We start from the raw sequence: 12,926 nt of genomic DNA on the forward strand, positions 1-12,926 counted from the left end.
CTGTTTTTATTAAATGTAATTTTACCACCGCACTATGATATTTTTTGAAGTTATACTTCTTTTGGTGCGTTAGGGAAAAATGATCAGAGTAAATCTTTACGATGCGGGTGCACACCGTCACAAAAAACCGACACCCTGAAGTTAGCTATAGTCAACATTTTAGTTTTTTTCTATAAACGTAGAATAAAAAATTTAAAAAGATTTTTATCATGTTACGCCAAGGAAGTATAACTGCTAACGCGTGTACACACACGTTTTTTGTTTTACACAATATTTGTAAGGAGCTGCAATCATTACACCATGTTCCACATAACATCTTAAGTAATTAATAGTTAAAAATTATTAAAAAAGAATTGTCCTCTATCAGCAGGAGGCATGGTGAAATAGAAGCACGCACTTACATTCTCGTGGGAAACAACACGCAAATACAAAAACATAAGTAACATCACCGTGTATGTACGAATTCAAATTCTACCAATCACCACAAGTACAGACAATCTACTAAATCGCTAAAACAGTATAAGCATATTTCTGTGTAATTTCTATTCACTGAAAGGTTAAAGAATCTGATAGTCTTGTCGCACAACGCATCCACGAGGACCCTCAAGCGTCTCTCGACTCTTAGTGAGCGAGAGTTGAGACCTGAATACAACTAATGAACTCGCATTTAACAAACGTGCATCTCTTGTGCGTCTTAGTTACGTGAAGTTTCAGACTAACCGAATTAAATAAAGTATGTTTATTATGGAATATAAGATACATGTATCACTTATTCCACGTTCTTAATTGAATCGGTAGACATCCCTACTCATCGGCAAAGAATACTGGTGTAGGCCGAGAGAAAAAGCCGGCGTAAAAAACTCTCGGTACTCTTTTAAAACAGCAAATCATCAAACAAAACTTATTTTAAAACAAATATCGCAAATTAATTAGAAGTAGCCTGTCTAGCACTAGTCCCAAGCCCTTTATCAACTAGATAATTGTTAACTTTACTAGTATAGTAAGTCCACACTGTGCAAAGGTTAAACAAGATCTATCTATAATGACGTACTAAAATCATTTGGAATAATTTTACAGTGAAGGAATATATCGTGAACTGATCGATGTGTGTCAAGCACAAAAGGCTGTTCACGGCCTGAAGAGGTAGAGTAACTGATTATGAGTAAACACTGTCTTTAAGATTAAACTCTTAATTTATTTGCCCACACGTTCTTTCTGACCCTCCATCGCTTTCATGCGTCCTCCTTACGGACTCTACCCACGCCGTTACGAAATTCTATTGAAGACAAAGATTAGAAATGTTCATTCATGACAATATAAAAAATTAATCGGTAGGTGAATAGCGATATAGATTTCCAAAATAAAAGCGGCTATCTTCAAATATGCATCTAAATATGTAATAAAAATAATGTATTTGAATGTAATGCACGGAATTCAAGAGATAATATATACACATTTAGAAGAAAAGGCACAATGAATTAAACCACATTATTCACAATAGTTACAATTTCTACAACTTATAATAATTGTGTTCGAGTTTCAACATATTTTAAATGTATATTACATAACATTTATTTTCTTATACATACTTTGTAATAGAATGGCTCGAAACCTGACACTATGTCGAGGTGATGGACATGCGCCATTATTTATTCAAAGTTTCCCTTCTTCATTGGCAAGTGCCACTCGAGTTGTCATTGGATTTCTTCTGATATAACGTTATAAGAAAGCTAAGTACGTTATATTGTTTTATTGACGTAAAATATGCTAAAAAGATTTTGAGGGCGCTCTTATATCAAATAAAAGCGAAGAGGCGCCATCGAGGCACTTGCCATTTTGTTTCAATATTAATTTAATTAAATTCTCTATTTAAAATTAAAAACTTGTATACGAAATCGTGAAGCAAATTTAAAAATTTACTTATTACTTTTTATAGAGGGGTTACAAACAACGATGACAAAAACAGTAGTATTTTCTACTATTGACTGGATTCCAATACAACATTACACACTTACGAAAAAGGTGTCAAAACAGAATAATAATACCACCTTTCGGATAATGACATAAAAGAGAAAATCGTCGCGGAAGGCTGATCACGTTGTTATCTATCAGATGATTAATGATACAGTTGCTGAAATATCAGGCAACTAATAAGGAAAATAGCTAATCAAATAAAAAAATGCTTTCTATTCTCAGAATATCCTAAATCTCTTTGCTTTTAAAGCAGCTTCTTATCATCAAATATAGTCGCCAATATATTATAGTCAGCGACATAATTTACGGATCTAATAAAACCTATTGCTTACAAATGTGCAAGTGATAAAGAAAACTTTTGTTGCTGTTTAATAATTCGCAGAAATATAATCAGTAAATCAGAATAAGTATCGCTTTTATCGAGGAATATCTATTTGATATTACCATGCATTTATTTGTAATAAAGATAATACTGAATTATTAACATTAAATCAAAGGATTTACGGATTTTAACGGCTGCTTTTATAGGAGAAGGAATATCGTGTGACATTTGAATTATGTATTTGCATTACCCAGAAGGTGCAATTTGAAAATAATTACAATATTATTTTCGCCGTCGTATTAAACTAATTTAATAATCACTAGCAAATAATAGTCTCTATCAAAGAGAAGCCTAGTAACTTTAGCGTACGACTCTCATCCCTGAAGTCGAAGGTTCGATCCCCGGCTGTGCACCAATGGACTTTGACAGTGAAGGAAAACATCGTGAGGAAATCGGCTTGCCTAAGACCCAAACGGGCGCGGCGTGTGTCAGGCACAGGAGGCTGATCGCCTATAAGTTTGCAAATAATCATGATACAGAATTGTAGCGCCACTGATTTATATTTATTTGATCAAATAACCTGTCAACTTGAGTGACAATCTCTCGGCTTAAAGACAAAGTACAAGCACTAAAGACAATTTTGTTAAAATAGCCCAATGCGCGGAATATACTTTGAGCATTGTTTTAAAGAGACGCGAATACCAACACGTCGAAATGTCGTTTAAAATGCATAAACTGTGAAGTGGCGGATGCACTCGCGCTATTTTTGTTTTTATGAATTTTGAGACACATGCAGCGAACTTAAATATTCATTACACGAAAACAGACTCTTATTACAAATTTCTTTGTATGAGTCAAGGCACATTTTGTTCACTCGGATTTTCTCAGTTTTAAAATCGAGTTTCGCCCCGAGAGGCAGTCTTAGATCCACGCTATTTAGCTTTTTAATATAGCATTTAGAATATAGCATGCATCTGTTATAATAATAATTATTTATTTATTCAAGCAGACAATCATAAGTCCATATGGTTATTATTGTGTTACAATATTGTCTTAAATGTTATATTAACAGCTTGAAAGTATATTCAATCATAAAGTTAAATGCAGGTACATGTAGTGCATTGCAATTTATTTTATTTTATTTATTTATTTATTAACAGCTCAATGACCAAACTTAGACTAAAAACAATAAAATACAATTAAGATTTACAAAATTTACAGTACAGGGTAGCATTACCCTCTTATCCCCTCCAGGTACACTCTGAAAGCACAGTATACCACTCCCATAAGCTTCCCAAACAGGTCGCTCTCCGGTGAAGAGTCGAGAAACCCATTAAGCAGTGAGAGTAACCGGGGAATGGGCGCTTGTTGTCGCTGGAAAAGGTTATGTTTCCGGCAGCGGCAATATTTTTCCGGAACGTATCTAAGCCTCATGATCTCTCCCAGCAAGTATGCGCTTTCCGTTTCATTCTTAATTACACTCAAACCAAACCTGACCACCGAAAAATCCCTACGAAGCTCAATGACCCATGGAAGGGCAATCCAGCCTTTCCACTATTACCGCCAGCATGCTTCAGCTGGCTTTCGCATAGTGGCGTAAAAACAGTGCACACCTGCACAACCAAACATTGTAGACTCACAAATAGTATTAGTTATAGGCGAGTGGTCAATATATATCCTTCAAATACCAAATCCGAGTGTACCAATTCTTAAAAGGCGGGCAACGCACTTGCGAGCCTTCTGGCAGTGTGGGTGGGTCCTCCCGGGCCCAAAACCGTACTATACTCTTTAATCTTCGTAACTTAACTTATATATAAACCAATTAACCTTGGTTTGATTCCCATCAAAAGACTAATTGGTCCGAATCTAAAGGCAGAAAAAAATACAAAAAAACATTCTAGTTACGTAAATGAGGACGAATCTCTCTTTTATCGGATAAGCGATTTTGTATGGTACTCGCGTAAAGCTCCGACATCTTTATACAATTTTAAAATGGCATAAATTCACACGACACATAATAGCATTACGCAGAAAAACTCTTTACTTTCTACGGACAGAATGTGCTCCAGCGAACGTGTTCAATCTTATTTATCCACCTGTCTTAACGATAAAAAGCTCTTGAATACACTTTAAAAATACTCCAGTAATTGCAGCTCTGATGATATTTTTTGCCAGACTCCGCGGTGTCTGCGCCGCGTTGGCCTTGAGCGGCGGACGTTCACTCGCCAACCACAGTCAATCGCCAAAAGTGTTTTTCATCTTAACATTCAGAGGATTCGAAAATCTCTTTGACAATAGTGAAACAGACTTCTTTAAGATATTTTAACTTTTGCTTTTAAAAAATGGCTGAATAGAAATGATATTACTCTGTTTTTTATTAAGTAACTAGCTGATCCGGCTAACTTCGTTCCGCCTTAATAATAATATCGTTGTTACTTTAGTTAAACTTATTTTAGGATTTCATTAAGGTGATAACTTTTTTTGCAAATAGAGAAATGTTTTATTGCTTGCCATTGCAAAAGAAGAATGGCAGTTTTACACATTAGGCCTCTTCTCTCTATCGCCAATATTGCGATACTGCATGTTAAAGCACTTTCTGCTTTACAACATTTTTTGATGAGGTAACACATGTTTTCGATCAAGATCAAAGCCTGGTTATGCATCTTCTCATTTACCTCAAGTTCGGAATTTCTTGAAGTGACACGAATTCGACGTAAAATGATGCGTAGTTTTGTCAACAAATGTCACCACATGCGGTGTGCATTCGTAAAATTAATTAATTTATTTATTGTTATTCGATAACTTATCCGATATTTTATTACTTATTCTGCTATTCGGAGTGGAGAAAAATCCATCAAAAAAGACATAACTAACATCGGTCCAGCCGATCTCGAGTTATAAGTGTTGTAACAAACACGACTTTCTTTTATATATATAGATATAGCAAGATACACAGGTGGACCTTAAAGACAACTGTATGGAAAGGACCAAGAGGAAGAAGGAGAAGAGGTCGCCCAAAAAAAAAGGTGGATAGAAGAAATATAAGTGGTAGCAGGAAACAAATGGAGAAAGAGAGCCATAGACAGAGTCAGTTGGAAAAAGCTGAAGGGGGCCTTTACCCGTGAAGGGGTTCCGATCGACGGTACTGAAGGAAGCTTGGATATAGGATAGCAAGCAAAAGAAAAAAAAATGTATATAAAAGTAAAATAATCTAAGCTGTGTATAATAATTTGTTTTTTTGTCATGATTGGAAATAAAACGGGCTTTATTATTATTATAATTTTTAACTCTGTTTTTGAAATCGAATTTCGGACCTCTCGGTTATAATGGAGAGCATGACGTCATTAAAGTCATATCAAATGATATGTCAAGTGACATCATCCATAAGAATACCTCACTAAGAATTTTATTTTATTTATTAAAGTTTAAAACATCACGTCACTAAATCTACGGCACATTTTACAAAATGTATGACAATTTAAGTAAACATAAGTGTTACAAAAGAAAAAAGAAAAAAAAAACAATTAAAATATATACCTACAAGATATATAATAAAATTACCAGAAATTTTTGGTAAAGCAGAAAAAAGCAAAAAAATCAACAGCAAATAAATCATCAGAATAATAGAAATATAATTTTTTTTAATTTTTCTCCGTAAGAACCATCCTCGTACTTCAAGGTATATTATAAAAAAAAAATCAGACAAATCGGTCAAGCCGTTTTCATGTTATGTCGTGACTCGTGACAACGGAAAACGGGTTTGATTTTTATATATATAGATATATCAATAACCTAAAGTGTTTTTCTCCGTTTGTTCTGGGTTAGATAATTTAATAAACAAATGAAAATGTCACTTTCAAACCACTAACACCTCGAGGGACTCGAAAAACTATTTTATTAGTTAATGTTATTTTGAGATAACGGTCGAACCCTCGTCTTCAGCAAGCCACCTGTCACCCACACCTCGCTTTAATGTAATTTACACTTGCTTTATCTAGATTTAAATCGCAGGGCTTGGTTTATTTTACTAGGTAAAGAGTTTTTACTAAACAACTGAAACAGTTACCAACTAATTATTTTTATAACAGAAAAAAAAACAGTGGCACTACAACCTCTTTAGGTCTTGGCCTCAGATTTCTAAATCTGTTTCATGATCATTTTTAAATCTAATAGGCAAGTAGGTGATCCAGTGCCTGACATACGCCGTCGACTTTTAGGGTCTAAGACATGTCGGTTTCCTCAATGTATTTTCCTTACCGTTCGGGCAAATGTTAAATGCGCTCATAGAAAGAAAGTCCATTGGTGCACTGCCGGGGTTCGAAACTACGACTTCAGGTATGAGATTCGCACGCTGAAGCCACTAGGCTGCTCACTGCTCAATATATTTATAACAGAACGTATATCAATAAAGAAATGATAAAAAATAAGTACACAATATGATAACCCTTCTAGCTGTGAACTTCAGGGAGGTAAATGATAAAAATTAGGCTTTTGTTCCGATAAAAGGATTCAAATTCTATATAAAAACAGGTTTTAATCGAGCGTTGCCGACAAAGTAATATAATATCTCTTTTAATAATCAAATATATTTTACTTTTTTGTGCGTAAAACACATACATACATTATTAAATTATACCAATTAATAAAGCTCTATCTCCCCAGGTCCCATATGCGGAGGGCAGTGCTGCGGTCGAGGAAGAGAGACCCACTTAACATCAACTCTCAGACAGAATGCCGAAGACAAAATAGCAGCTGCCACCAGGCCTATTGCTGAGCTTTTGCTGGCCACCAGGAGGACATTGCAAGGTGAGCTTTCTTGTAATTCAAACCCGATAATTGGTCTGTAATTTTATTCTTAGGGAGCATTTCAGTATTACGTAACGTATTTTGGGGGAGGGGGGGTCCTTTTGTAAAACGTTACGATGCGGGGCGAGGATTGAATTACGCGTTATTGTTAATATTATTTTCGACTTTCCAGTACTTCACACTACATAATGGTAACTTTTACGTATAAAGAGTCACTAGGTGGTCATGAAACGTTTTACTATACTTGGGTACAGAAAAACGTTACGGCGCGTTACATGAGAGGGAGGGGGGGAGGGGGTCAATAATCTCCAAAATTTGCGAGACGTAATACATGAACGCTCCCTTACACACATTTTTTAATTCTTTCATACATAAGGTTCGGGACAGTACAAATGTGCGATTTACCACCGGGCTATTTCTACTACATCATTATAATACAATGAGTACCGCATCGTAACATCTCAGAATCGTATTATATCCATAGTTCACTTCTAGAACCCAACAGTTCTAAGAACTCGATTGAAATTACAACGCGAGTAAATTATCAACAGACTGAGTTGGAAACCGGACAGACTCATTTCACTGCACAGCTTTTTTTTTTTTTTTTTTTTTTATTTATTTTTTTTTTTTTTTTTATATTATGGCAACAGCTTCAACTTTATGCCAGTTTCAAGTAAAAGGTTGGGAAACTACACGCGAAAAAAAATAAACAAAGACATCAAAAGGAAATAAAGGGATAAGCTGGTTAAAAATAAAATATGTACATAAACATATTACATCTTAATATTATTATAGATTATGAAAGAAGATAATACATTATAATACAATAAAGGATAAAGCAAAAGGCAGGAGATTTTAGTCGGAAACGGAACATGAAGTGATTGTAAAGAATTCAGAAAGGAGGTACGGTCATATTGGGAACAAGAAAAGAAAATATGGTCAAGGTCACCAATATCTTCTCCACACTCACAAATATTACTATCAATAATACGAAGCCTTGCTAAATGATGAGGTGTACAAACATGTCCTAAACGCATTCTGGAAATGATAGAAGTGACAGTTTTAGAACTTTTAACCTCAAAGAACCATGGTCTACTGGGGATCCTGGGTTGAATTTCAGCATAATGTTTGCCTTTGAACTTGCTGCTTCTCAACCAAACATCATTCCATGACTCCCAAAGATGGGTTTTCGGAAGAGCAGCTAAATCATGACAATAATTAATGTATGGGACTATGTCTCCATCCTTTATAGCTTCTTTAGCAAGCTCATCGGCTTTCTCGTTTCCTTTAATTCCACTGTGACTTGGAATCCATGCAAAGATAACGGTGTAATTTCTTTGAGAACATATTAAAAGCTTATCACGTATTTCGCAAATAATAGGATAACAAAGTTTCATTTGGAAAGGAAATTTTTCAAGAGATTGTAGTGCACTTTTTGAGTCTGAAAATATGATTGTACTTTTAGATTTTAATAAAATAACTAGTTCTAAAGCTTTTAAAAGAGCAAAACACTCTCCAGTAAAAACCGAGGATTCAGGAGGAAGTTTAATCTTTTGAATTATTTTATGTTGCCAATGAATTAGACCAACTCCAACACAATTATCAACAGAGATTTTAGAGGCATCTGTAAAAATATAATCCCAACCTTCCCAATTTTGTTCCTCAACGCTACTCATGAAACGAATATTTGTTTCCAGAATATCTTGCTTACGGACGCCTATATTATATCTTATATCCGGATCAAGAATTAAAGAATTGAATTGTGTCATAAATATGGGTAATGATGGAGATCGATGAATGCGGCTGTGTAATGTTAAAAATTTACGAAAGCTTATTATTAGACATGGTAATGATTTGTGACGCCAGTAACGGGATGTATAAATAATATTGTTCAATTCATGCAGCCTTCCATGTAGAGGGTGGTTAGAAAACTGCATAGATTTGAACAAGAATCGATCACTTAAAAATTGCCTTCTTAATTTTAAAGGAGGATCGCAGCATTCTACTTGTAAAGCATTGGATGGGCTTGATTTCATTACTCCTGTCACAATTCTCAAAGCTTTTGACTGAATGACATCAAGTTTTTGACTCCCCAAGACACTTCCTCCATCTAAGAGAAATGTGCCATAATCTAAAACAGATCTTATAAGAGCGTTATACACAAGTTTCATAGAAAACGGATGAGCACCCCACCATACACCTGAAAGGCATTTCATGATGTTAAGCAGCTGTGCACATTTCATAACAACATGTTCATAATGGGCAAGTCCAGACAATTTTGAATCCAATATAACTCCTAAAAATTTAATTTTTGTTTGGAGTGGCAAAGATTGACCATTGAAGGTCACATTTATTATAGGAGTTGTGCGTTTTTTGGAAAATACGACTATAGAACTTTTGGAAACTGATAGATCTAGGTCATTTTTAACTAACCAGATATTAAGACAATTAAGTGAACTAGACATGGAATTGCAAGCCTTAACCACAGATTTATCAACGTAATAAAAAAGAAGATCATCTGCATATTGTAGCACATTTATATGGGAATTTATAGATAGTTCTAAATCATACGTGTAAATATTATATAAAAGTGGGCTTAGTACCGAACCTTGGGGAAGGCCTTTAAAAACTGTACGCTTGAACTCGGTAATATTACCATCTTTCTGAACGATTAATGATATGTATCTGCATGATAGTAAATTGATGATAAAACGTATTAATAACGTAGGAACCTGTAGCTCTAATAATTTGCGTTGTAGAATAGAAATGTTCACATTATCATAGGCGGCAGAGATGTCCAAAAAGGCAGCAACAATATCTTCATCACGCGAAAAAGCTATGCGAATATCTGTGGTCAATATAGCTAAATTGTCTATTGTAGATTTTGACTTCCGAAAACCGTATTGACTATTGGCTATTAAATTATTGTTTTCTATAAACCATTCCAAACGATTCTTCACAAGATGTTCAGCAATTTTAGTTAAAACGGAGGACAACGCAATAGGCCTATATGAGGCAACATCATTGGTAGGTTTGTTAGGTTTTTTAATCGCTATAACTTCTTGAGACTTCCATGTTTCAGGAATATTACCTGTGACCATGACGGAGTTTATTAAATTTAAAAAATACATTAAGGCAGTATCACCAAGATGAGATAAAAATGAGTACATAATACCATCCTGACCAGGAGATGAATCTTTAACATGTGAAAGCACACCTTTCAATTCATGTAATGAAAAAGGAGAGTTTAAAGAGGAAGTGTCATCTATCAAAGACGATTCCAAAGGAAAGTAGATCGATTCAGCAGCTGATGGAGGAGCTAATCTGTCTAAAAAGGCATTTGTTAAAAAAGGGGGAAGTGAAGACGATGATAAAGATTCTTTGAAAGCAGATCGAAAACGTTTAATACTTGTCCAAACTTCTGAAGGGCACGTAGAAGGAGATAAAGAAGTACAAAAAATTTTCCAGCCTGCCTGCTTTTTATCTCTGAGGAATTTACGTGTGGTACTAATAACTTCATTGAGAATATCTAAATTTTCATTGGACATGTCCTCAGCATAGACTCTCTCAGCTTCCTTTCTTCTGCTTACAGCAACCATACATTCTCTATCCCACCATGGAGGAAAAGGAATCTTATTAGACGGATTTCGTTTGACAGAAAAAATCTGATCGGCAGATTCTATTAAACATGTAGCCAAAGCTTTAGAGGAATTGGTCTCACCACCGCTAACTAATTCAGGCAAATCATTTATTTTAGATTCGACAAGGATTTTAAATGCAAGCCAATCAGCATTATTTAATTTATATTTCACACGAGGTTGTCGTTTTTGATAAGGAGAGCGTCTAATAGGTGAGGATATGATAATCGGGAAATGATCACTGCCAAAAGTAGATGATGAAGTGTACCAAGAACGAGAAGAAGCAAGATCTGGAGTACAAATTGATAAGTCAACCGCGCTAAGCTTTTCATTAGGCTTTGTACGTCTGGTTGGTGAGCCAGTATTAAGTAAACACAAATTATGTAAATCTAATATTTCAACTAAACGTACACCATTGGAGTCAGTAGTGCCACAACCAAACATTTGGTGATGAGAGTTAAAGTCACCCAATAGAAGGAATGGACGACTAAGTGAAGAAAGTAAATTATTAACGCTATTGAGAATAACAAAAGAGGAACGAGCTAGGTAAATGGAAACTATAGAAATATTATCAATTTTTATGCCGACAATATTAATGGCATCATTAGAGATTAATGAAGAAAACGCTATTTCAGAAAAATTAATTGAGTTCCTGACAAGTAACGCTACGCCACCATGGCCATCAAATCTATCATCACGCAAGCAGGTATATCCTGGGATCCTTAATAGGTACCCTGGCTTCAACCACGTTTCAGATAACGCGACAACAACGGGAGAATGTTTATTTATCAAATATATCAAATCATGTTTCTTTGGAACAACACTCCTGCAATTCCATTGAATTATCTTGGAATCCATTATTTTTAATAACATTAACTGATTTAATTTTTTCATTAATAGAGGCAACGTGGGACGGTTTCAATAAGTTTGAGTTTATTAAACTAGTTAATAATGCTAGTATCATTTCTAATACATCAGATTTTTCTTCTTCTTTATTTTTGTGTCCAACCAGAGCACTGCCATTTTTAGGCTCTGGAACTTGGAAATCTTTTAAAACATTATAATGAGCAACACGATCATAACCATGTTGTGGTTTACGAGGAGAGCGAGGTTTTAAGAATATTGTCTTTTTATTTGAGGCATTAGTAGAATTATTACGAGATACAGACTTCGCTGCGGAAGAATATACGGGTTTTGGTACTTCCGGAATTGTTGAACTTAATGCATCTGCGTATGAAGGCTTAATAGAAGAAAAATATTTACTGGCTTCGGCATAAGACATGCAGCTCTGAGCCATTTTAACTTTGATTTCTGTCTGTCTCACAAATTCTGGACATGACTTATCTATCGCTGAATGGGACCCTTCGACTTCACACATTACACAGTACAGAGGATCTTTATCTGACCTGTCACATGATACACCTGCATGTTGACCTCCACAGTTATAACATATTGGGGTCTTAGAACGACATTGAACTTTGGTATGACCATAACGGCAGCATTTATAGCATTGTATGGTAGGATAAATATATATTTCTACTGGAAGAGCATTATAGCACATGAAAATCCTTTTTGGTAAAACTTGCCCATCAAATGTTAATACAACTGATTCAGAGGGTTTCCAAGAAACCGAGTCATTAATTTTTACCTTGCGATTCAAACGTCTTATTTTAAGTATTTTGCCGCAGCCTATAGGTACGGATACATTTTGTTGAACTTCCTCTACACTCCAATCTACAGGGACCCCGCGAACTAGACCCATTCTTGTTACGCTGAAAGTGGGAATGAAGGCTTTTAACTTTTTCGTTTCCAAAAGATTGCAGTTAAGAAAATTATTGGCGTCTTTATAATCGGAAAAGCCAACTACGCACCTGTTTCTTCCTATACGCTTTACACTTCCGGGAATAATATTATTAAATTTGTTCTGCTTTAAAAAATTGCCAAATGTTATTGGATGGAGAATGGTCCCGTCGTCAGGTGAACTTTGAATACGTTGAACATGTATAAAATAAGGGGAAACATCGGTAGAAACATATTCAGTACGGCCAATCGAACGGGGGTCCGTATTGGTTACTGAAGTTGTGGTGTTGTTTAAATTTCCCGCGTTAGAGTCTTGAGAGATATTTGAATTTTCCGTGTAAGATGTTGATGGTCGAGAGGATGTGCTATGTGAATTATTATTATTT

General features: G+C 35.1%; 1 protein-coding gene across 2 annotated transcripts in view; it reads left to right on the plus strand.

The window, feature by feature from the left end:
* The window catches only part of LOC125061831 (division abnormally delayed protein), a 115,285-nt gene that overhangs the window by 68,922 nt on the left and 33,437 nt on the right, over nt 1–12,926 (plus strand). For both annotated transcript variants that reach the window (XM_047667449.1, XM_047667448.1), the window contains exon 2: nt 6,959–7,102. In XM_047667449.1, the coding sequence (XP_047523405.1) occupies nt 6,959–7,102 (144 nt within the window). The remainder of the gene's footprint in view (nt 1–6,958; nt 7,103–12,926) is intronic.

This window comes from Pieris napi, chromosome 24 (genome assembly GCF_905475465.1).
Source record: "Pieris napi chromosome 24, ilPieNapi1.2, whole genome shotgun sequence".
Classification (NCBI taxonomy): domain Eukaryota; kingdom Metazoa; phylum Arthropoda; class Insecta; order Lepidoptera; family Pieridae; genus Pieris; species Pieris napi.